Source organism: Emydura macquarii, unplaced genomic scaffold, assembly GCF_026122565.2.
Source record: "Emydura macquarii macquarii isolate MOO-44397 ecotype Brisbane River unplaced genomic scaffold, CSIRO-AGI_Emac_v2 contig_1790, whole genome shotgun sequence".
Lineage (NCBI taxonomy): Eukaryota > Metazoa > Chordata > Testudines > Chelidae > Emydura > Emydura macquarii.
This window is the reverse complement of record NW_027131927.1, coordinates 19761992-19787763: the sequence shown is the minus strand read 5'-3', so window position 1 is coordinate 19787763 and position 25772 is coordinate 19761992. Positions and strand designations below refer to the sequence as shown.

Genomic DNA, 25772 nt, shown 5'->3' with positions numbered 1-25772 from the left:
AAACTAAATGCAGACATTAGTAGAAGTCAAAAGCTTAGCTGCTACATAAAGATCATCCCCTACCCTTGATTTTTGCCTGCAACTTCCATTTATGCCCATGGAAGATCTGTTGTGGAGGTGGATTGATGATAGTTTGTTGTCCCGTGTTTATACTCTGGTCCATGAACCAGAATTAAAAATAGAATTGGGCTACAATATTAATTAGATGTTCCTGTGATAGACAAAGTGGTAAAATTAGTTTTGTGGGTTTTGTTTCTTTGGTGGTGGTGGGAGAGAGTCAATGCAATGTTGCTGCAGTAAGAGGGAAGGTGATTACAGCACTGGATTGGGTCTTGAGAGAATTGAGTTCAGCTCCTGGCCACGGACTGGTGACCTTGGGTGAGGTACTTAATCTCACTGTGCCTCAGCTCCCTATATGTAAAGCAGGGTGACAGCCACAGGGAGGGAGAAAGGAGAAACTATCTCGTCTATTTAGATTGTACGCTTTTCAGAGCCTCTAGACATTACAGTAATACCAATAGCCAAACAAGCAAGAACTTCCTGCTCTTGAAAAAGTTCAATATACTAATGGACTGATACAAATATGTGAAATTCATTAGCTTGCATGTGATGAGTGTCCGTTTCCAGGTAACGGCACCTATATTGCCTCCTTTTTGATCCACTCTAGGTGTTCCCGGTCTCTGGGTAGGGACCCTTGTCCCATTCCCTTCTGACCAGGGACTTTAAGGTTGCACCGATCCCTGCGTTACACTCTGATATCCCTAGCAAACCAGTCTGCTTAAAGGCCAGTGTGGCTGTGGGTTGCTTTCTATCCAGGGCTATGAACAGGGTATGCCATCACGTACAAGTTACTACACAAGTTTCTAAGCAAGCATCTTTATTGTTAAGGCCAAAAGGACTATAAAAATGATAAAAATTCCTAAATGCATTCTGAAAGCTTACCAGAGGTCACCCATCAGTCTTATGGGGCCCTAGTAGGCCAAAATCTATGCAGCCCTTCCACATAGGTTGGAATGGGGAGTCCCCTTGAGACAGGAGGTCCTGTCCATTTGCTTTATCAGAAAGAAGGCCTGAGTCAGTTTAAAGTCAGCATTTTTATGCCAAAAGCCACTTTGTTGGTCTATGGAAGACCCAATTTGAACCAGGATCTGCAAGCATCCCCAGGAGGTGGTACCTCTCTAAGGCGAATCTTCCAAGTAGTAAACGTCTCCAATCACCCCCAACCAAATATGTTCCTGAAGGAGTTGTAAACTCTACCTCCTGGAGTTGCATGCAGTTCCTGGCCCACAATGATACATTTTTTGGGGGGGAGGAGCAGGAGAAATAATTCAGGCTATCTGCTGGAGAGCTTTCAAAAAGCACTTGCAGGGTTTTTTACCAAGGCTTTGAAAAATCAAGAAAATGCCAATGTGCTTGAGGCCTAGAAAGAGGTTTTGAATTGTGCCAACATGTTTATGAATAACTTTTACGTCTCATTTCAGCCCTACATAACTTCCTGTTTCTCTGCTTCCCTCCTCATTAAAAAAGATAAAATGTGTTTGTGTGTGCTAGCCTCTGTTCAGGCATGAAAGAACTACTGAACAATATATGCCATAATGACTCAATAAAATGGGTTTTTATGAGCTTGTTGTAAGCACTTTGGGGGAAGGGACCATCACTTGTGTTTGTACAGTGCATAGCACAGTGGGACCTTGACCTAGCTGGTCTTTAAATGCTACTGCAGCAGAAATTCAACAGTAAATAATAACTTTGGGCAGAAGCACAGTGACTATTCTCTCTTCCCCCCTTCCCCAAACACAAATTGGTAAATTTATCTTTTTCCTAGCTGGTGAGGGATGCTTTTAAGATGTTCTTATAAAGACATCTAATTTTTAAAAAATGTTGATAGTTTAAGATATACTTTTAGTCCCATCATCACAAATAAATTTGAAACAGTGACTCAGGAGAATTTGGGGTTGTGGGTTAACTCCACAGTGGCAACTTAAAACAATTATCATAGGAATGCAGGGCTGGAAGGGAACTTGAGAGGTCATCAAGTCCAACCCCCTGCACTGAGGCAAGATCAGTAAACCTAGACCATCCTTGACAGGTGTTTGTCCAACTGGTTCTTCAGAAAACTCCAGTGTTGGGGATTCCACAGCCTCCCCTTGGAAGCCTGTTCCAGAGTTTAACTACCATTAGAGTTAGAAAGTTTTCCTAATATCTAACTTAAATCTCCCTTGCTGCAGATTAAGCCCATTACTGCTTGTCCTATCTTGAATGGACGTGGAGAACAATTGAACCCATTCTCTTTATAACAGCCTGTAACATATTGACAGACTGTTATCAAGTCTTTCTTCTTCCCTCTCTTCCTCCCAATCTTCTTTTCTCATGACTAAACTTTGCCCAGTTTTTTAAACCTCTCCTCATAGGGCAGGTTTTCTAAACCTTTTATTAATATTGTTGCTGCTAAAGAGTGCCAACTAGAATTGGAGACAGTACTCCAGCTAAGGTGTTGCTGGTGCCATGCAGAGTGATTATAGCCAATGGCACTTCTTCTTAAAATAGTGTGAAGACATTCATGGCTTCTTCTGGAAACACAGGAAATGTTTTCCTCAAGAAGGTAGACTGTGGTTTGTAACCCAGACTATTTTATCTCTTGCATGGAATAAACTGATATGATCTGTATGACTGCCTCTAATTGCTCCCTGGCAGGATTTCAGTGCGTTTATAGCACTGCTGCCAAATTTATCCTGAATATCCCTTATTATCCGCACCAACACACTTATCTGGAAAATAGAAGAGCGTTCCCTTTTTTGGTTGGCTTTCTGAAAGTCTGTGTTTCTGAGTGTCTCAGGCTATTTACATTCCCTAAATTAAACCTTTGCAGATTCAAATCCACCAATAGGGTAATAATGGCTCGACACTTCCTTGCTTGACAGGCTGTTTTCCACATCTTCAGTTTAAACTTCATCTTCTAACTCTTCCTTTTTGCTTTAGGTGGTAGTTGATGGCCTCATGTTACAGCAAATCCATCAGATGCAGTTTCACCTCAAGAGGGAGTACTGAAAGGCAGGACGCAGATGCACTAATTGCAACATTTCTAGCCAAAAGAGTATTGCTGGATTAGCTTTTGTATATGCCTGAGCAAGAACTGCTTGAGAATAATTGCAGCTATGTGTGGGGATTCTGGGCTGAGCATGGTTTACTCTATTATGTTGATTTCAGTTGCAGTATGTTTCTTACAATCTGTCTTTAGATGACCCTGAAGAACTGTCTGACTTCTTTGTGCCTCTCTTAATAAGCAAGCATATCCATATGGTTCTATGGACAGAAAGATTTTTGCTCCTATGGAACTCATAGGCTTCTTGTTAAAAAGAAATCTTCAGAGGTTAAATAGTCTTTCTGTGCATTTGACTATTTTCTGTATTAATACAAACAGAGTTTTCAATATGTGGAATATGGTCTTAAATATTGTGCTAACTTCATTCTCAAACAAGTTTTTTATGTCATCTTTTTACTGTAATGTGACTGTTTTGCTAATTTGCAGTTTTCCCAGGAAAACCTTGGAAATGTATGGGTTATTTTTGTTGTGGTTAAATACAAATGGGCAATGAAAACAAACAGGTAATACAGGAAAGAGGTACTAGAAAATGCTCTTACCTAAAAGCCACTTTTGAACTTTTAGGAGGTGGGTGCATAGGTGATCTTTGTAGCAGGTGGTCAATTTATGTCATCTGTCTACTTTGAACAACAGGCTGCTATAATCAAAATCAAATGCAGAAATCAAAGAATATGTTTAATTGTAGGTTTCATTTTAAGCATTCATAATTTCAGGAGTTATGCTGGTGTTTGACCCTCTAATGCTACTTTTGAGTAGTGTGGATGATAGTTTAAGATCTTTGTAGAAAGTGAACAAGTCTGATGACTTGCATTTCAGGATCTGATTCACTGAATAGAAAAAGTCATCATTGTCGCATTCTTCTTTTCCTTTATGCTGGTGGGTTATGGTGGCAGCATGGAGAGTAGAGAGAACTAGACCTCCCTTTTTTCCGCAACAGGTTCCAGCTCCTCCTGGGTGGTTCCCAGACCAGCCGGGAGCTGTAATCCCTCCAGTGCATCCTGGGTCAGCCTCGGGGCCTCCTTCCAGTAGGACGTCCCCAGTAGAGTTCCAAAGGAAGCTTACCGGGGGCACCCTTGTCAGGTGCCTAATCCACCTCTGCTGACTCCTTTCAATCCAGAGCAGTAGTGGCTCAATTCTGAGGTTGTCCTGAATAGACTGTGCAGCAGAATAAAGCCTTCAGGCTATAGACCTGAGGATGTTCGATGAAACCTCTTCTGCTAAGAAACGTCTGGATATGGATATCTTGGTCACTGAGGGGAGTCTGCCTTGTTCATAAGGAGTGAATCTTCCTTATTTTCTGGACCAGGCTTCTGTTGCTCCTGAATAGTGTATTAATGTTAATGAGGCCTGGCAAAGACCTTGTAGTTCTGACCGAGGAAGGATTTCATAAGGGATAATTTTGAACATAGCGTGTGTGTATATTCATTGTAATACATGTGACAAGGTGAGAAACTAACTGAACTTTTTCTGGCTATCTCTATTTAGAAAGAAGAAAATCTAAAATGGGAGGGGAGGGTCCATCAGTTTTATAGTAGTGTCTGCCTACCTGCCATTATTACTAAAATGCCTCAAATTCAGTTCAAGTAGATTTCAGAATCTCTTAATTTCTGTGTATCTACAGTGAGTAACATTGAAGGGGAAGGCAATATATCAATCCAGCAGATTCTGACTCAGTTCCTGTTGTTGATCTGTAAACATGCAGAGTTCTAAGTTGTGTGCTCTGGACTGGGTACAATTTATAAGCCAATGTTAAAATACTTTACTGCTTGATGTGATGGGATCCCATTTAATTTAATACATTTTGGCTTTTAATGGTGCTGAATTTTAGGAAAGACAGAAGAAAATACATTAAGTTCCTGTTATTTTTGTTTGCTTTCATAGCTTGCTGGTAAATTAACAGAGCTCACAACTTTCATGAAAATGTAGTAGTCCATACATAGAATCCATTACTGTAGCGATTAAGGTAATGGTAAAGTAGATGGTTCTACTTCAAGTGGATGAGAAGCTGAGTTGAAATTTCCAAGGAGGAACTTGTCTCTAATTAAACCTTCAGTAGAAAGGACATCTGTGCCTCGGGACCTTTATCCAATGTCTGTTAGGTTGGGGGAGCAAAGCTCCTAGTGTTTGGCTGTGTGGAAGCAGGTAATTGTATATTCTGGTTTGCAGCAAAAATTCTGAATAATTGTTATAAAATGAAAACTTGCTTCTATGAAATTTTTCCAATTGAGATGACTTTAAGAAAAAGATTGACATTTGACCTTAATGTTCCATGACAGATGGCTCGCAGCTTGACTTCTGATGAAACAACAAAAGCTAAAACCTAAATAATTTTGAACTATGTTTTCTGTTCTTAACTGAAAAATATGTTTTGAGAAGGAACAGGAAGGTATTGTCAACCTTTTTTCCCCAAATGTATGTCTCTCTTTATATACAGAAACTTAATATAAACTTAAATTGCATGAATCTAATGCTGTTGTAGAAATTAGGGCTGGAAAAGACCTGTTGAACATAGTCCATATCATTGAGCATTGAGCTCCAGCTACTGTAGTTACCATTTATATTTGTTCAGAATTCTTGCTGAGAACCACAATATACAACTACCTGCTTTACACAGCCAAACCCTAACAGACTTTGGATAAATATCTCCAGGAACAGGTGTCTTAGAGTACATTAGCAGTTCTCAAATTGGCACACAGGCCACTATCAAGTTGGACACGGGTTGATTTCATGTACAGCATTAGACTCAAAACCAGTGTTACAGCTACATTGATTTAAATTATGAATATGATGCACTGAGTATTCCGTTTTAAGTGTAGTATGCTAAGTTTTAAATCTAAGAACTGCTGGACCCTGGCAGTGAAGCAGCAAAATGCAATGCTTATGGAGTGAAGAGTAGAAGCTTACTAGCCAGAGTGATTAGAGGAAGGTATTGGGGAAGTTTTGGACAAACAGCAGGACCACCCAGTTTTTACAGGAAGTGACATGGGATACTTAATATCCATTTGGAACCAGAATGGATTGACTCTATGTTGATTTAGATTGGCCAATCTTTGGGCTCCACAGAAACACTTAATTTTTTAGTAAATACCCCAGAACAATACTATGCTTTCTTTATGGAAAGTCTGCACTTAACAAAATCCTGTTAAAATGTCTGAAAAAGAACAGATAAGGGATCCAACTAGTGCCCCTCTGACCTAAATTCTTCATCACTTATTGGCATCTCCGCTGACTTGCACTACTCAACGGACATTCTGTTGCCCCCTATAATCTGCAGAGATGTGCATAAATCAAAATAAAATATTTCCAGGTTATAAAGTCTCATTTCCTATTAAGGGATCAACTTCAAATAATGTTAACCCATTACAATGTTACTCACTACAGAACTAAGCTGCAGCTTTTCCAGGTATTATGGATTGTCTTACTGTGTGCATGTGCAGAGTCTAACATAGTGGGGCCTTGATCTTGAATTACTGGATATTAACCATTACATTGCATGGTGTGTGTGTAGGTATTTAATCTTAATCAGAATAATATTGGGGTTGGTGCTATTGCTTGGATTAGAATGTGGGTCTTGCATCCCTAGGCTGGGAGAGTCTGTGAGTACTCCACATACACAGGACTTGGACCCTTGTGCTGATAGTGCCTCGTTACTTTGTTGAATCTCTCTCGTTGCTTGAGTGGTGTGTCACCCAGACCCACTGTAATGTAGGTTATCATGATGCATGTCTGAAAGCAGGGAATCATGTAAATACTTTGGGGGGAAAAAGAGCGTCTCTTTGGACTCCCAGAAGGGCTTGGAGGAATCTCTTTATTGGAGCTGGGGATATTACATGAGTGGCTTTGGAGACTTTAGCAGTATGTCAGTGAAATCTGTCACCTGGAATTGCAGTCATTAGCAAAATCCTAATATTCAGACTCTGAAACCAGGATCTGATTTACTCACGACAAATGCTGTGTCCTTGCTTAGTCTGTTCAGTTCGTGGATGAATGAAATTGCTGCAGATGAGCAGTATGAATACAGTATCTTCTTAACAGTATAGCCCTTTTATTGCAATATAACCTCACCTGTAAGTGGAAGTTCACTGTAATTAACACTGCAGTTTGCATACTGCTGTGTATCTTGAAGAAATTTGGAACCTTCATTCAAATTCACTAGAAATGGAATTTTACTGTGAGTTTATCAGAAAAAGGTTTGTTTTCTATATAATAAGTGAGACTGATGCTCAGAGGAAAGCTTTGATAACTCAGGCCTTTACATTTAAAATAACAAAGTTTTATTTTGTATGCACTCTTGTAGCTGTGTTGGTCCCAGGATATTGGTTAATACACCTACACAGATCCAAATTACAAAGAATTCTGAATCTTAAGCATAAACAAAGGACTGCTATACTTGGAAATTACATTGCTGTGAATTATATCCATTAATTTGAAGGCTTTTCCTTGTTTGTATTCTTGTTTTCTGTAGGAGAGAGTAGTTGTCTCGGCCCCTTCATGCTGATTCGTCCAATAGCAATGCAGTGGTATGGGTTTAGTAAATCTGGGGTAGTGAGATGGATATCAACTAGCAGAATTTCAAGAGTATTCCAGAATCAGTATAAAATAATGCAATTATTCCGACTTTAGAAACCAAACTGTCATGGAAGAGACTCCCTTTCCAACATTGGCTCTGAGTCTGCAAAAACATAAACACATGTTTAACTTTGTTTATGCACTGTGAGAAATACCATTGAAGCGCACACATTTTTAGAAGCAAGGCCATGGAGTGCAATCTGTCAGATGGCTAGGTTTTAAAATGAAAATACGTTGTTTCAGCTATGTACTGTAATAATCATGGCAATCTTTCAGACTAACAGGGATGCCAAAGGAAAAATATGATCCTCCAGATCCTCGCAGAATTTATACCATCATGTCAGCAGAGGAGGTAGCCAATGGGAAGAAGTCTCAATGGGCAGAATTAGAAATCTCGGGTGAGTTTCTTCAAATCTTGTCTTGGCTAAATTGCTGTTTAGAAATACAGCGCTGATGTATACACTGATTTGAACTCTTCTCTTATAAAAATGAACCTTGCAATTAAGAGCTGTGTTTCAGAGAAGGGGGAGGAAGAAAGTAAAGAAAAACACCTGATTTCTAAGATCATTCAAGAGAATTTCCAGTTTAGTCTTAAAACTGTCAAGTTTTGAGTTTGAATAGAGTTAGTTAAAAACTAACTTGCAAACAGCAGGTTTGTGTCTTAATTTTTTTCTTACCAAATTAATCTACCTTTCTTTCCATTTCTCCATACTACTCAAAACTAGTGTAGGATTGTCATTTAAAGTGTGTTAGTGAAGAAGCGTTACAGATACATTCTACTGAGTTCAGTTCTTCCTTCTACGTTATATTTCAGCACTTATTTAGGGTTAGAAATCAAAATTCCATTCCCAGGGGTGGGATTGCCACATGTGATTTTTTTCCCCCATGCAGCACCTTTAAAGTGTACCCTTCCATTCCCTGTGACTTTTGCCTATTGTCTTGACTTGAGAATAAAAAGCTTTTTGAAGACCTAGTTCTTTACGTTTTCTCTTTTAGGTAGAGTGCGGTGCTTAAGTACGTCACTTTGGTCACTGACTCACTTGACTGCTCTTCACCTCAATGACAATAATCTTGCTCGCATTCCACCTGATATTGCCAAGCTCCATAATCTGGTTTACCTGGATCTATCATCCAACAAACTCAGAAGTTTACCAGCAGAACTAGGAAACATGGTATCTCTCAGGTGAGACACGTTACCCTAGTTAACTTCCCATGAGTCTGTCAATTATGGATATGGAAACAAGTTGAACATAAACTTTCTGTCCTTGAATTTTCTGAATAGATTTTTTTCTGAAAAATTAGAATCGTAGAATATTAGAGTTGGAAGGGACCTCAGGAGGTCATCTAGTCCAACCCCCTGCTCAAAGCAGGACTAACCTCAGCTAAATCATCCCAGCTAGGGCTTTGTCAAGCCACAGCTTAAAAACCTCTAAAGATGGAGATTGCACCACCTCCCTAGGTAACCCATTCCAGTGCTTCACCACTCTCCTAGTGAAAAGCTTTTTCCTAATATCCAACCTCGACCTCCCCTACTGCAACTTGAGCCCATTGCTCCTTGTTCTGTCATCTACTACCATTGAGAACAGCCTAGCTCCATCCTCCCTGGAACCCCCTTTCAGGTAGTTAAAGGCTGCTAGCAAATCCCCCCTCACTCTTCTTTTTTGCAGACTAAACAAGCCTAGTTTCCTTCAGTCTCTCCTCATAAGTCTTGTGCTCCGGCCCCCTAATCATCTTTGTTGCCCTCTGCTGAACTCTCCAACTTGTCCACATCCTTTTTGTAATGGGGGGCCCGAAACTGGACATACTATTCCAAATGCGGCCTCACCAATGCCAAATAGAGGGGAATAATCACTTCCCTCGATCTGCTGGCAATGCTCCTATTAATGCAGCCCAATATGCTGTCAGCCTTCTTGGCAATCAGGGCACACTGCTGATTCATATCCAGCTTCTTATCCACTGTAACCCCAAGATCCTTTTCTGCAGAACTGCTGCCTACCCCGTTGGTCCCCAGTCTGTAGCTGTGCAGGGGATTCTTCCGTCCTAAGTGCTGGACTCTGCACTTGTCTTTGTTGAACCTCATCAGATGGCCCAATCCTCCAATTTGTCTAGGTCACTCTGTATCCTATCCCTACCTTCCAGGGTATCTACCACTCTCTCTAGCTTAGTGTCATCTGCAAACTTGCTGAGGGGGCATTCTTTCCCATCCTCCAGATCATTAATGAAGATGTTGAACAAAACCGGCCCCACAACTGACCCCTGGCGCACTCCACTTGTTACCAGCTGCCAGCTAGACATGGAGCCATTGATCACTACTCGTTGAGCCCGATGATCTAGCCAGCTTTCTATCTATTTTATAGTCCATTCATCCAACCCATACTACCTTAACTTGCTGATAAGAATACTGTGGGAGACTGTATCAAAAGGTTTGCTAAAGTCAAGGTATATCACATCCACTGCTTTCCGCACATCCACAGAGCCAGTCACCTCTTCATAGAAGGCAATCCGGTTCGTCAGGGATGACTTGCCCTTGGTGAATCCATGTTGACTGTTCCTGATCATCTTCCTCTTTTCCAAGTGCCTTAAATGGGTTCCTTGAGGACTTGCTCCATGATTTTCCCAGGGATTGAGGTGAGGCTGACCGGTCTGTAGTTCCCTGGATCCTCTTTCTTCCCTTTCTTGCAGATGGGCACTATATTTGCCTTTTTCCAATCATCAGGGACCTCCCCCAGTTGCCATGAGCTTTCAGAGATAATAGCCAATGGCTCTGAAATCTCATCAGCCAACTCCCTCAGCACCCTCGAATGCATTGCATCGGGCTCCATGGATTTGTGTAAATAGTCCTGAACCTGTTCCTTCAGCACTGAGGGATGTTCACTTCCTCCCCATTCTGTGCCACCCAGTGCAGTAGTCTGGGAGCTGACCTTGTCTGTGAAGACAGAGGCAAAAAAGGCATTGAGTACCTCGGCTTTCTCCACATCCTCTGTCACTAGGTTGCCTCCCTCATTCTGTAAGGGGCCCACACTTTCCCTAATCTTCCCCTTGTTGGTAACATACCTGTAGAAACCCGTTGTGTTCCCTCTCATGTCCCTTGCTAGCTGCAACTCCAGTTGCACTTTGGCCTTCCTGATTTCATTCCTGCATGTTCGAGCAGTATTTTTATAATCCTCCCTATTCATCTGACCAAGCTTCCACTTCTTGTAAGCTCCTTTTTTGTGTTTAAGCTCACCAAAGACTTCTTTGTTAAGCCAAGCTGGGCGTCTACCATATTTGCTATTATTTCTGCACATCAGGATGGTTTGTTCGTGCACCCTCAATAAGGTTTCTTTAAAATACAGCCAGCTCTCTTGGATTCCTTTTCCCCTCATATTAGCCTCTTGGGGGATCCTGCCCATCAGCTCCCCGAGGGAGTCAGTCTGCTTTTCTGAAGTCCATGGTCCGTATCCTTTCTTCCTTTTTGTCAGGATTCTGAACTCTACTATCTCATGGTCACTGCTGCCTAGGTTGCCACCCACTTCTACTTCCCCTACCAAATTTTCCCTGTTTGTGAGCAGCAGGTCAAGAGGAGCACGGCCCCTAGTTCGTTGCTCCAGCACTTGCACCAGGAAGTTGTCCGCAACACTCTCCAAAAACTTCCTGGATTGTCTGTGCTCTGCTATATTGCTCTTCCAGCAGATGTCAGGGTGATTGAAGTCCCCCATGAGAACCAGGTCCTGTGAACAGGAACAGGAACTTTCCCTCGTTGGGTCAAGAAAGCCTCATCTACCTTGTCCTCCTAGTCTGATGGTCTGTAACAGACACCCACCACGATATCACCCTTATTGTTCTTGCTTCTAAGCTTAACCCAGGGACTGTTGACTGGCTTATCTCCAGTTTCATACTGGAGCTCAGAGCAGTCATAGTATTCTCTTACATACAGTGCAACTCTTCCACCCTTTCGCCCCTGCCTGTCCTTCCTGAACAGTTTATACCCATAAGTAGACCCATTAATAGACTTTCATTAATATAGGCCTGAAAGGCAAATTAATTTTACTTTTAAGGGACCCTCTTTAGCATTATGCCTCCAGGTCCCTGATGATTTTATTGGGTTTTTAAAAATATCCTCATATGGCTGGCTAATATTTTATGTAGGCAATTGCCTTGAGCTAAGGCCCTTCTGATTGTCCATTGCTACAAATATTCAATGCTGGCTTTCAGCCAGCCGGCAAATAAAAAAAACCTTTCAACTAGCCATTGAGCCCACCAGATAGTACCTCTTTCCTTCCAAGTAAAATGCTTACTCAATTTTAAAAAGAATTTTTTCCTTATCCCGTTCAAGTGACCTTCAGAGGTCAGTACAAAAATTAATGTTTCCTAAATTTGAGACCTTGTGTATGCATGTTGTCTGCTTTCTCTCTTGATGTATTTCTTGATGTATGTAGTTCTTTATCTTTGAAGTTAGATATGTAAAAGACTAATTTTTTTTATATAAAATATTTTCAAACCAAAGTAGGCATCCTTTAAGAGGATCACAGCATACAGTGATACAATGACATTCTAAAATGATGCTAATAAACTACTTGTTCACCTATTGCAGGGAATTGCTTTTAAATAACAATCTGTTACGGGTTTTGCCTTATGAACTTGGACGGCTCTTCCAGCTACAAACCTTAGGTTTGAAAGGTAAGTGCACTTCTAATAATTCTCTGGGCTGATATTTTTGGGCTCTGTAGCTATCCCTGGTATTTTAAGACTCCCTTCCTAAGCAAGCCATAGTCTAAATTTGTGGCTTGCATGGCTGCTTCTGATGCATTTGTTCCATTTTTGTTGCATTTTTTTTTTTTTGAGGCTACATAAAATGAAGACACTTCAGATCTGGACAAGAACAAAGTTTAAAAAAAAAAAAAAAAAAAAAAAAGCTTGGCCTTCAACATGCAAAGAAAAACTCTAGAGGGATTATGAATGCCTTTAGAAAGAGAGAATAAGATGAGATTTCAGGGCAGTGGAGTTTTGTGGGGGGGGGGTTTAAGAGTAGAATCTGGCTGACTAATTTTAAGTAAAAACTGTATATACTTCACTCAAAAAGAGTATTTATTACACTAGTGTTTGTATTTTGAGAGGACTTGCATTTTTGGGGGGAGGGGGCAATCTTAAATCTTTCAGAATTTGGCAAAATGTCCTGCAGATTTCCAGTAACTCTATTCATAATGGGGAGGGGGGGGATTCTGTTTTTTTAAATACTTTTTGTTTTAAAATATGCTCTCTGTCCAAAGATTACTAATTTGGAAAATTTAAGCAAAATGCGGTCAGCCATATTTGAGATAAGTAAGGATGAATAGTCTCCTATAGGACAGTAGCTAAAGACTGAATTTTGAAGGTTGAAACTCTGCAAGTAAAATACTCTGCACTGGGTAAAAGAGCATTCTTGGGTTTGAGGAAAAAGTCAGTTTTGACTTTGTTTGCTATAACTGTTAAACTACACACTGTACATGCTCTGTACAAAGTTTCAAAATCCTTGAGCCTGCATCTCCTCCCAAGAGCACCCCTTGTGAGGCTGTCCCTCCTATCCTACCTAGGAACTGTTGAAAAGTGTAATTGCTGGCTCTTACATTCAGTTCAGATTTTCCAAGCTTTTGGGCCTTGTAACAAGAAATACATGCAGCCTGGGACAGCTTGAGGACGGTATCAAGCATTTGCCTCAGCAAGACTTAAAACTTGCCCCGAAGCAGTGCCCACCCACCTGTGCACGTGTTTAATGGTGCAGTTTCAGAGTGTACATGTCAGAGTGGCACTGCACATTTTGCTACCAGAAACTTATCTGTACCCTCAGGAGCTGCCCATTTTGTCCTTCCCCCACTACTTAAAAGTCAGAAAACAATATTTTAATGCAACACTTAAGTGCATAATTTCCAAATATAAAAGTGAATGGTTTTTGGCAAGGCTGAAGTAAAAACTAAACCATTTAAGTTACTGCTCAGTTGAAATGAACAGGGGAAAGTATGTTAGCTATTTCTATATCATCTATCGTTACGATATTCTGGAATTATCGGAAATTGGAAATGAAAATACCTAGTGGATTGTTTTGTCTGTCCCCTCTTGGGGTGCGGGGAAGCTATTCCCTTTCTGGAAAGTCCAGTTGCAGTGTAAGGTTTGATTCAGGTAGCTAATTATTGCATTTTTTTTTCTGACTCTCTTTCAGGCAATCCTTTATCACAGGATATTCTTAGCCTGTACCAGGACCCAGATGGAACACGAAAGCTACTGAACTATATGCTTGACAATCTAGCAGGTAACTAAGCCAAAGGTTTAGTTTAATATGCATAACTAACTTCCAAACACTTCCACTTATATTTGATAGAATTAAATTGAGAATCTGAGTTTCTGAATTACTTCTAACTGGTTTTATGTTATTATCAAGTCCAGGGACTCCCCACCACTAAAATAACAAAATGGATGTAGTAGTATTGTAACAGATATGACTTGTGGTAGAGCATGAAAGCTAACGGCATATTGGGCTGCATTAGTAAGAGCATTGACAGCAGATCGAGGGAAGTGATTATTCCCCTCTATTTGGCACTAGTGAGGCCATATTTGGAGTATTGTGTCCAGTTTTGGGCCCCCCACTACAAAAAGGAAGTGGACAAATGGGCGAGAATCCAGCGGAGGGCAACAAAAATGATTAGGGGGCTGGAGCACAAGACTTATGAGGAGAGGCTGAGGGAACTAGGCTTGTTTAGTCTGCAAAAGAGAAGAATGAGGGGGGATTTGATAGCAGCCTTTAACTACCTGAAAGGGGATTCCAGAGAAGATGGAACTAGGCTGTTCTCAATGGTAGTAGATGACAGAACAAGGAGCAATGGGCTCAAGTTGCAGGGGGGGAGGTCTAGGTTGGATATTAGGAAACGCTTTTTCACTAGGAGGGTGGTGAAGCATTGGAGGTGGAATTTCCATCCTTAGAAATTTTTAAGGTGTGGCTTGACAGAGCCCTGGCTGGGATGATTTAGTTGGAGTTGGTCCTGCTTTGAGCAGGGGGTTGGACTAGATGATCTCCTGAGGTCCATTCCAACCCTAATCTTCTACGATTCTATGAAGAAAGCTAGCTTCCTAGGTAACTGAATAGCTCAGGTTTAGTATATGAAGTATGGTGCTTTCACTCTAGATCACTGGTTTGAATCCCACAAACTGATCAGTAGTGACAATAGGTTTTGGCTTTCCTAAAGCTCTTTCTGAGGGGGCCAGCACACCAACGAGAAGTTGTTGGTGAGCATCAGTGTCTCCTAAATCAATAAAAATTGGCATCGTTGGCAGTCTCAGTGGGGCCAAGGATTAATTTGACAAGGAACAAAACTATCCTTTCATTCAGAGAGGTTGAGGTACATTGGCTCAATGACATGGGAGAGACTTGCACAGTCACTGTCCTTGCTTTATACCTTATTAGTAAACAGAGGGCTTTAGTTTCCCGTGCTCCAATTTTGGTACTTTTCACTTGTGTTAAATCCAGATTGCAAGCAGCATGATTCCAACTGTTCATAAACTTCAATCCAGAAATACCACTGTGATTAAAACAGTGAGAATTCTGTGGCCCCATAAAGACTAATAAATGTATTTGGGCATAAGCTTTCGTGGGCAGAAACCCACTTTGTCGGATGCATGAAGTTCGTCGGACCCACTTTGTCGGATGCACTGTGATTAAGGATCTCGCACATCTGTTTTAAATCATGTCCTTAAGGGTTTATAATTTAGCCACCCTAATTCACTGCTGAATATTTTAGTTTGCGTCCTATTTTCCCCCTTCCCTCTCCTCCAAATGTTTGGACACAAACTGAAATTGAGGTTGGCTGTAGGGTGTTTTTGTTTGGTTTTTTTGTTTTTGTTTTGTTTTTTAAAATATTTGATGTATTTGAGAGATTTACTTTGTAGTCCTGTCTACAAAAAGCATTAAATAGAAACCTTAGTAAGATTTATGGGGTATTTTTGGTAGAACATTCTTTAAACATTAAGGACTTTCTATGACTTTTCTTTAGTGCAGTTTGTTAAAAACTACAGTTCATATGCAAATTGAATAAGAGAAGTCAATCCATCACACCTGGACTTGACTGCTATGTGTTGTAAAATTACTACACGCAATTTCCTCAACACCATTTTTAAAAAAAAGCTTTTTTATGGACAAAATCCTTTGTAGTTTTATTGCCACCCACGCAGTATATGCAAACTGACTGTGATGTAAACAAGGTCCCAGGGAGAGGGACCAGATGAGAAAATTTGGTCAAGTGGCAACTTTGCAGTGGTGCAAAAGTTTTCAGTGACTGCCTTATGATATATTAAGAGCAACAGAGGATTCCGAGGTGCTGAAAACCACAGAGAAGCTATGGAATTGCTGAATTTACTACTTTATAAATTATTGCACTTACAATTTTTAGGCCTTTATATAATGTTTCAAACCACTCTTTCTTACCTTGAGCCTAAACCAGTAGGCTTTGGAATTTCATGCGACTGGGGCCTCCTATCTGGATTTGTATAGCACAGTATGGAGCAAGGCTGCCCAACCATCAGTTTGATTGTAAGTTAAGATAGTGACTTCCATTGGTATTTATAAAGGCAAAATTAAATTAGTATCCCTCTCTCTTGTAATTTCAGTTCATCCAGAGCAGCTGCCTCCAAGGCCGTGGATTACTTTAAAAGAACAAGACCAAATTCTGCCCTCAGGTAATTTTGTGGCCTTTCTCCCTCCTCTCTGTCAATGCTTGGCTGACATTTTAAAAAAAATCACTTCGTGTTTGTATTTATGATTAATCCTTTCAGTTAAGTCTTATGTCTTTAAAATATGGGTCAGTCTGAAAATAATAGCATTTTTTTAACTTTCTACAATTTATTCTGTGGCAAAGATCTATTTAGATTGTTGCAATCATTTAGCAATAATCTCTAAATCATACAGAGAATGTAAGTTTAAAAAAAATAGCAGTTCATGTGCTCACAACTGCCCCTCTTGTTGTTTTGTGAAATCGCTTCAGAAAAACACCACAGCCTTACCTGTGCCTTTGACTTGGTGCAAAAGCAGTTATCATCTCAATGTTAGAGTGTTAGGTGTATCAGCTAGTGACTGCCTGATACCCAGTTCAGTTTGATTTAAACCAAGGAAACTTTTGTGGCCATTTCACAGGAATAGTGACAATCATAAAATAACTGCACACAAATACCATAAGCAACACCTCTAGACTGCTACTAATGCAGTTCCTGAAGCCCCTAAATCTATTTTGTTTTTCTTTCATTCTTTCTGCTCCCCCAGGTTCTTCAGCTGTAATAAGAGAAGTACTAGAATGTCTGGTATTGAAGTTAGTTTGGTGCCCTCTGCTGCTGCTTATACAGAACTGCAAAAATCCACTTTAAGAAATGTTTTTAAAAAAAAAATCTAACAGCTTTCCTTGGCCCCGTACAAATTCATCTTTCTTTTCTCTTCCCCTCCTTACTATGGCCTTCTGAAGGAACCCGTGAGCATACAAACAGAGCAAAAGTGTTTAAAAATGTCGTCTTACTACAACAGATGAAATTAGTGTTGGACAAATAGGATGCTGTCACAGCTGTGTAAGAACTTTTTTTATTTTTTAAAGTCCCATGAACTGGCACTTTTTCCAGAATCTCTTTCAATGCCGTGCTAAAAAGTTTTATTTTGATTGTAGTCACAGGGAATGTTTTTTAGATTTTTTTTTTCCCAGCCCAAAAGCTACACCCTATCCAAGTTTCATATGTCTTTAACTTACATGCCAAATTTGTACAGACTGCAGGTCAACAGGTGACATCCAGTATCAGCCAGGTCTCCAAATACCCCAATTAATATGAAAAATCAAGCTGTGTTCTTTCTTCTGCTTATGATCATAATGTAGGAATCCTTAGCCAGCACTCCTGTGGCAGAGCAAGTCGTATGTGAGCTAGTACCGGGTGAAAAAGCCCTGCAAGACCCAGAGAGAGCAGGGTTTAGGAAAGTAAATTGAATAGATCCATAGATTCCAAAGCTAGCAGGGACTATTGTAATAATCTAGTCTGACCTCTGGATAACACAGGTCATAAATTCTTGCTGAACTAGAGCATCTCTCTATAAAGGGGAAAAAAAACCAAAACAAAATCCTATCTTGATTTAAAAATTGCCAGTAACAGACCATCATGACAAAAATGCAGTAAACTCGTGGTAAAATGCTCTTATAAAAACCAGCAACACAGATGATTTTAGCTTTTTGTATTGTGCTTATTAACCCTGTTAAATAACTGATTGCTGCGTCTACTCTTCCCCCCCAACACACACATTTCTGTCTTAGTGCTGTTTGTGAGTGGCAGCAGTCCAAATTCTGTGATCTAAATAGAAGCCACATCATGGTCAGAGGGCTGTTTAGGTGTCCAGCGCAGTAAGAAAACTGATAGGATTCTTTAGTGGTTAATAAAACTGCTTGTTTTAGAACAAGAATATTTTTTTCTATTCAAACCAAAATGCCATTACTTTAGTGATAACACGTATAGGGTCTTCAGAAAATGATGTGGTTTCAAATGCACAGTATGCAAAAATGCCATTAGTATAGCTAATAATTAAGGTTTCTTTTATTAATAAGAGGTTTATAATTGTAACTCTCCGTAATATGGATAGAACATTGTCAGTATTTTCTCCCAAAAGGTTATTCATGGCATTTCTGCTATATTTATTTAGCCTTCTGCTAGAATCAGAGAATATTAGAGTTGGAAGGGACCTCAGGAGGTCATCTAGTCCAACCCCCTGCTCAAAGCAGGACTAACCTCAGCTAAATCATCCCAGCCAGGGCTTTGTCAAGCTGCAGCTTAAAAACCTCTAAAGATGGAGATTCCACCACCTTCCTAGGTAACCCATTCCAGTGCTTCACCACCCTCCTAGTGAAAAACTTTTTTCTAATATCCGATCTAGACCTCCCCTACTGCAACTTGAGCCCATTGCTCCTTGCTCTGTCATCTACTACTATTGAGAACAGCCTAGCTCCATCCTCCCTGAAATCCCCTTTCAGGTAGTTAAAGGCTGCTATCAAATCCCCCCTCATTCTTCCCTTTTGCAGACTAAACAAGCCTAGTTCCCTCAATCTCTTCTCATAAGTCTTGTGCTTCAGCCCCCTAATCATTTTTGTTGCCCTCCGCTGGACTCTCTCCAACTTCTCCACATCCTTTTTGTGGGGGGCCCAAAACTGGACACAATACTCCAAATGCGGCCTCACCAATGCCGAATAGAGGGGAATAATCATTTCCCTCGATCTGCTGGCAGTGCTCCTACTAATGCAGCCCAATATACTATTAGCCTTCTTGGCAATCAGGGCACACTGCTGACTCATATCCAGCTTTTTAGCCACTATAACCCCCACGTCCTTTTCTGCAGAACTGCTGCCTAGCCTGTTGGTCCCCAGTCTGTAGCTGTGCAGGGGATTCTTCCGTCCTAAGTGCAGGACTCTGCACTTGTCTTTGTTGAACCTCATCAGATGGCCCAATCCTCCAATTTGTCTAGGTCACTCTGTATCCTATCTCTACCTTCCAAGGTATCTACCACTCCCCCTAGCTTAGTGTCATCTGCAAACTTGTCGAGAGTGCAATCTATCCCATCGTCCAGATCATTAATGAAGATGTTGAACAAAACCGGCCCCAGGACCAACCCCTGGAGGCACTCAGTTTGTGACTGGCTGCCAGCTAGACATGGAGCCTGATGATCTAGCCAGCTCTCTATCCATTTTATAGTCCATTCATCCAACCCACAGTACTTTAACTTGCTGATAAGAATATTTTGGAGACTGTATGAAAAGCTTTGCTAAAGTCAAGGTATATCACGTCCACCACTTTCCTCACATCTACAGAGCCAGTCACCTCTTCATAGAAGGCTATTAGGTTGGTCAGGCATGACTTACTCTTGATTAATCTATATTGACTGTTCCTGATCACCTTCCTCTCTTCCATCATCTTGCCTACATCAACTTTCCACTCTGTTTAACCTTTGTTTTGTTTAGTTTTTTTTTTTTTTAAACTAATCTCCTGCCTCCTTAAAGTAGCAAATGGAGCCACTTTTGGATGTTGATTTTGTTCATTCCTGTTGTCTTATGAAATTTTCATAAATTTGCCACTGAAGTCTTGAGTTCCTCATTCAGATTGCAGAACATACTCATACATTAAATTATTAAGCATAAGAAAATGCTTCTTCAGAACAGACTTTTTAGCTTTAATTTACTTTTCCTTGTCTGTTTTGTTTTAATGTATGCTTTTAATGCTTTGTCTGCTTTCATGAGGAAAAAAATCATCTTTTGTTAAATTTGAGACAAATTTAACCAATGAAAATGGTTTGAGAAGAATCATCTAGTTATTTTTTGAGGCTTGAAATGTTGGCTTCCCGGAGGTCTGTGGACAAAGTAATCAGAAGTTGGTATAATCTCACATCTACAAATTGAGATGCTTTTCCCTTGCAAATCTGACCACCCCTTTCTCCAGAAGAGACTCTTCTTATTGCCTAGTAGTGAGAAGTTGTTTTTGGACTACTTTTAATGAGTGTAAATGCTAAGATGAAACATTCTGACTTGCACAGGAACCAGCAAACAGAGCTGAAAACAGGGGAGTTTGAGTGGGCCTTAGGGGCAGTGGGTGAGTTCTGTGGAGTTGTGTCTTTGGTTTTGTTTTGTTTTGTTGTTTTTTTTTCCCTTCATTTTGCAGGAGCTGGTACTAGGTGGTGTACTGAGATCAGCTGACCCTAATTAGGGGGTGGGGCTTCCCTAATTAGGGGGCCTATAAAGGCAGCCACTCAATCAGGCAGTGCTACGGCTGCAGTGGCACAGGAGCCAGCCAACAGAGCTGAAAACTGGAGTTTGGGGACGGAGTGTGTGGTGTTCTGTTACTGTTGGGGTGCTTGTTGGGTGGTGTTTTGGTGGGTGGTTTTTTTTTGTTTTTGTTTTTGTGTCTCACTGACAGGAAGTAGGGGGAAAGGCTATGACAGATACATAAACAATAGTGGTAGTCACTCAAGCAGTGGAAGAGGCAATGAAGTTGACAGGATGTGGAAGCTGTGGGATGTACATGATCCTGGAGGGGGTACCTCAAAAGAGCTTTGTTTCTATGAAGTGCCGCCTCAGAGAGCTAATGGAAGAGAAGATTCGAGGGTTGGAGTTGCAGGTGGAAACTCTGGTTGAGTTTAGAAGGGAGTTTGAGCAGATGATAGAGCAAAGGCATGAGGAGGCTGAAGGGAAAAACCCAGACCTGCAGATGGAAGCAGGACCAACTAACTCTGAGGGGAGAATGCTGGGCAAGGAAAGTGGCCAGTGGAAGTATGTAACTGTGAGAACTCGGCAGAGGAAAAGACAGGCTAGTGAAGGAGAAACAGAGCTCAGAAACAGGTTTGCGGAGTTGGAAGATGAAGAAGGGGCACAGCAGGTGGTTACTGAAGGTGGGAGGGCAAGGAAGAGGAGAAGAGCAGCTTGTCCTATACAAAGAGTGGATGAGCCAATGGAGATATCACCAGATAAGAACCCCTGGAGGATACAGGAACGGTTGCAGAGGATTGCAAAGAGAATAGTAGACGAGATGATTTGCAGCCAGAAAGAACAGGGGATGGGCTGGAGAATCGCACCGTTACCAGGAAAAGGCAGGTCTACGTGATTGGGGACTCCCTCCTGAGAAGAACAGACAGGCCTGTAACCAGAGCTGATCTAGAGAACATAAGGGTGTGCTGTCTGCCCTGTGCTAAGATACAGGATGTGGACCTGAGGCTGAAAAGGATCTTAACCAGAGCAGGAAAGAATCCACTGATTGTCCTTCATGTGGGTACAAATGATATAACTAGATTCTCACTGGAACATATGAAAGGAGACTATGCCAGGCTAGGGAAGACTCTCTTAAGGAAATGGAGGCTCAGGTGATCTTCAGTGGGATTCTGCCTGTCCCTACAGGAGGACAGCAAAGGCGTTACAAGATTCTGATGATCAACAGATGGCTCAGGCAGTGATGCTATAGAGAGGGCTTTGGGATGTCTGGTCACTGGGAGACATTCATGGACAGAGGACTGTTCTCTTGGAATGGACTTGGCTTATTTAGCCTAACCAAAAGAAGGTTGAGAGGAGATATGATTGCTCTCTATAAATACATCAGAGGGATAAATACCAGGGAGGGAGAGGAATTATTTAAGTTCACTGCCAATGTGGACACAAGAACTAATGGATATAAACTGGTCATTAGGAAGTTTAGACTGATGGGTAGAAACTTGTGTCTAATTTCAAGAGGAGTGAAGTTCTGGAATAGCCTTCCAAGTGGAGTGGTGGGGGCAAAAAACCTAGGTGGCTTCAAAATTCAGCTTGATAAACTTATGGAGGGGATGGTATGATGGGACAACCTACTTTGTCAGAAATCAGTCAGTTGACTACTGGTGGTAGATATGCCAATGGCCTGTGTTGGGACGGGTTCTGAGTTATTAGAGAGAATTCTTTCTTGGGTGTCTGGCTGGTGAGTCTTGCCCACATACTCAGGGTTTAACTGATAGTCATATTTGGGGTCAGGAAGGAATTTTCCTCCAGGGCAGATTGGCAAACACCCTGGGGGGTTTTCACCTTCCCCTGTAGCATGGGTCACGGCTCACTTGCTGGTGGATTCTCTGTATCTTAAATTCTTTTATTAAAGTCCTCAAATCATGGTTTAAAAACTCAGTCATAGGTTAGAGGTTTATTAGGATTGGGTGGGTGAGGTTTTGTGGCCTGCATTGTTCAGGAGGTCAGACTAGATGATCAAATTGGTCCCTTCTGACCTTAGAGTCCATGAGTCTATGATTCAGGTTGGATAAGCTGGGAGGAAGTGTGACACTCTAATGATATTTTTTTCTACTTTTTTAAGAACATCAGCATTAGGTGTTATCTAATTGCCAAACTTTACTTTTTAGGTCTTTACCTCCTGACTTCACTCCAGCTTTTTCTTTGGTCTCCATGCACTTTCATCACAGGAAAAAGAGGAAAAGTTAATTCTCTCGTGATCTATTAGAAATAGGAATGTTTATCTCGGTATTTTATGACCATGGTTGTTGTTATCATAGCAGCATACCAATATGATTCAGAGAAGTACTGTTTTAGGCAGTTTTAATATCTTTTTATTGAGTAACATGGAAAACCAGCAAAATGTTAAAGAAGTAGCCCATCCTCCAACAATTTGTTGTATCATCATTCTGTTTAATTATATAGGTTCTGTAAGTTTGTATTTCAAGGCAGCTAAAGCAATGGATAGTTCTTGGCTCAATTAGCCATCATGTCTGCTATACTCCTTGTTAAAACCTGTAAAATCAGGATCTAATTGACGTATCAGTTGAACTTGCAACTTCCATTTATGTCAGTGTATTTTATTTTAACGATTGTTGTTCCCAGGCTTCAGTTTGCCCAATGTGGTTAATAGTGCAAATGTAGGCGAAGCAACTGAGAACTCTGCAAACAATTACCATTTGCACAAACAAAGGCATATTGTGCACATGCAAGCTAGGTGTTTTTTTCCCCCCAGAATTTAGCCTTGTTAGTCCAATTGTTAGCTCACAGGATTTTTATGACCCCAGTTAATGAAACTCTTGGGGAAAAATCGCAGTGCCCTTATTGAGATGTTTACTTACTCTCCACTATAGGAGATGTACATACAGTAATAAGTATCTTAAGAAAAAATATTATGTTTTATCTATGTTCATCAATAATCCCCTCTTATGTTTCCTCCTAGCTTCATTCACAGTTATGTGTTACAATGTGTTATGTGATAAATATGCCACCCGGCAGTTATATGGCTACTGCCCGTCCTGGGCATTAAATTGGGAGTATAGAAAAAAGGGAATCATGGAAGAAATCGTGAACTGTGATGCAGATATCATTAGTCTTCAGGTAACATTAACAAAACTACACTTTTTTGGCTTTCATCTGAAAACAGAAGAATACCTTTTGGACCAATATTCTATTTAAAGCATATTATCTTAACTGTTTCTTATTGGTGAACCTCAAAGTATCCATTACAGAATGTGTCCAAAGATTCTTGTTACTTTGTTGTTGTAATTTTAAAACAATAGAAAACACAAGAGGCAAAACTAGCTAAACTAATATATAACTTGCATTGGAACTTCTACTTATTATCTATAAACATCCTAAATATTTTACTTCTTGGGTTACTAGACATCAACAGGCTTCACTGAGAAAAGAAAGAAATTGTGTTTTAACCCAAAAAGTCATCTCTTCCAGTCCTCTGCTGTGACTCCTATCCAGCATAGTACTTGTGTATATGCTTAACTTGAAGCGCGTGCGCGCGCACACACACACGCTTAAAGTTAAGCCATGATTTGCTGACTTAGCAACGTATGTGCCATCATGTTGGAAGGAGTTTATCCGAAGTGTTCAGTACAGTTAAGTGGTGCTATCTTGAAAGATCTAGTTTTTGTTTTTAAATAAGTTCTGGTGTATTATAAAAATAAAAACCACACATGAAGAAGAGAATAGCTTGGTTGAATTAAAAAGCTGACACAAGCTGAGTGGCAGTGATGTTTGTTTGGTCTTCAAGGAAATACGTTGTTCTAGAATGGGGAGAACCCTTTGGTAAAAGAGAGCTTGCCAAGCCAAACACTAATGACTGCTGCATATCTGCCAATCATTAAATAAGAAATTTTAACCTAAGAGATTATCCACTTTTAGATGTCAAAGCTAACTGGTGTGGTTTCCTGTCGATGTTCAGTACAATGTCTCAAAATATTCTTGTCACTTTTCCTTCTTGAAACCTCCTTTTAATTTTGATTGCCAGAAATCCTAATCTGTTTATCATACATCAGACAACTAGTCTAAAACGTGATAGTGTTCTGTGTAAGAAACAGAAATCTGTGGTTTTGGCAACAGATGCTTGTATTAGTTTGTGTATACACACACACACATTATATATATATATATATATATATATATATATATATATATATATATATATATATATATATATATAGTGGTGGGAGCATTTACTTATTTTTATTAACCTGTCACTGATTTTCTTCATTGTAATGTTAACTGTGTTCAATTCCAGGAAGTGGAAACAGAGCAATACTTCACCCTCTTTCTGCCAGCATTAAAAGAGCGTGGATATGATGGATTTTTTTCTCCAAAGTCACGTGCCAAAATCATGTCTGAGCAGGAGAGAAAGCATGTGGACGGTTGTGCAATATTCTTCAAAACTGAAAAGTAAGGGGCAGCTTCATAGATACCTTTTTTTTATATATATATATGTAAGGAATCAAACAGCAGCACTTGAAACATTTTTCCTTAGGTCTGAAAAAAGTAATGCAACTGTCTGTTTGCTGCAATGGGTCACAACCAAATAGTATGTTGTAAATCTAAAAATTAAAGTCAATGTGACATACTTTCCTTTCATTTTCAAAGGGGTTGTGCTTCTGTTAGTAGTGTACTCACAATGGTACCTTTCCATTCACTTTGCAGGTTATACACAAAATATTCTCGTCCAAGAAAGGTATTGAACAGAATTGATAGAACAGCTTCACTGCACTGATACTAAATTCCTAAAATCTATATAATCTCAGTCTTTGTTTAGTTTTAGATGTAGAGGTTTGTTGCAGGCATATTCTGTATTCTGACTATATATAAAGTGGGTATGCTTTTGTAATCTGTGTTTTGTGAAGAGAGCTATAGTATTGTGCTGAAAATATCAGAAACTGTAGGTCAGGTGGGGAAAGCGCTGTACACAATACTTTTCCTTCTTTTGCAAATGATTCATAAGATTTTGCACATCTTGCATCAATGAGACTTTATTCTCTCTGATTTATAGTGGGCTGGTGGTTATAACCTGCTGAATTAAGATTATGTGATGCCTCCATTCTAACTCTGGTTCATACCTTTTAAAAAAAAAAAAAAAAGTTTGCCTTTTGGGGTTGAAATTTTCCGTGTTTGGAATGGTTCATGTAGCTTTGAATAAGGGTTGTCTGTGAAGGATGGATGCATAGAGACACTAAGCTTAAACCTCAGTGCTCATCTCTTTCATGACACCTATAAGAAATCAGATAATTTATGATGGCTCTGTCTGACCCTAGATGTAACCAACTTTCCTAGCTATAATTTAAACCAAAAAAACCCTCTGAAAATAAATT

General features: G+C 40.3%; 1 protein-coding gene across 2 annotated transcripts in view; it reads left to right on the top strand.

Annotated features, from left to right (window-relative positions):
- CNOT6L (CCR4-NOT transcription complex subunit 6 like) overlaps positions 1-25772 on the top strand; it is a 76587-nt gene that overhangs the window by 34835 nt on the left and 15980 nt on the right. The window contains exons 2-8 of one of the 2 annotated variants that reach the window (XM_067557072.1): positions 7949-8070; positions 8673-8855; positions 12246-12331; positions 13848-13937; positions 16286-16354; positions 23366-23523; positions 24698-24852. In XM_067557072.1, coding sequence (XP_067413173.1) covers positions 8048-8070; positions 8673-8855; positions 12246-12331; positions 13848-13937; positions 16286-16354; positions 23366-23523; positions 24698-24852 — 764 coding nt within the window. In that variant the 5' untranslated portion in view covers positions 7949-8047. Of the gene's footprint in view, positions 1-7948; positions 8071-8668; positions 8856-12245; positions 12332-13847; positions 13938-16285; positions 16355-23365; positions 23524-24697; positions 24853-25772 lie in introns of both variants that reach the window. The other variant, XM_067557071.1, reaches the window with a different exon arrangement.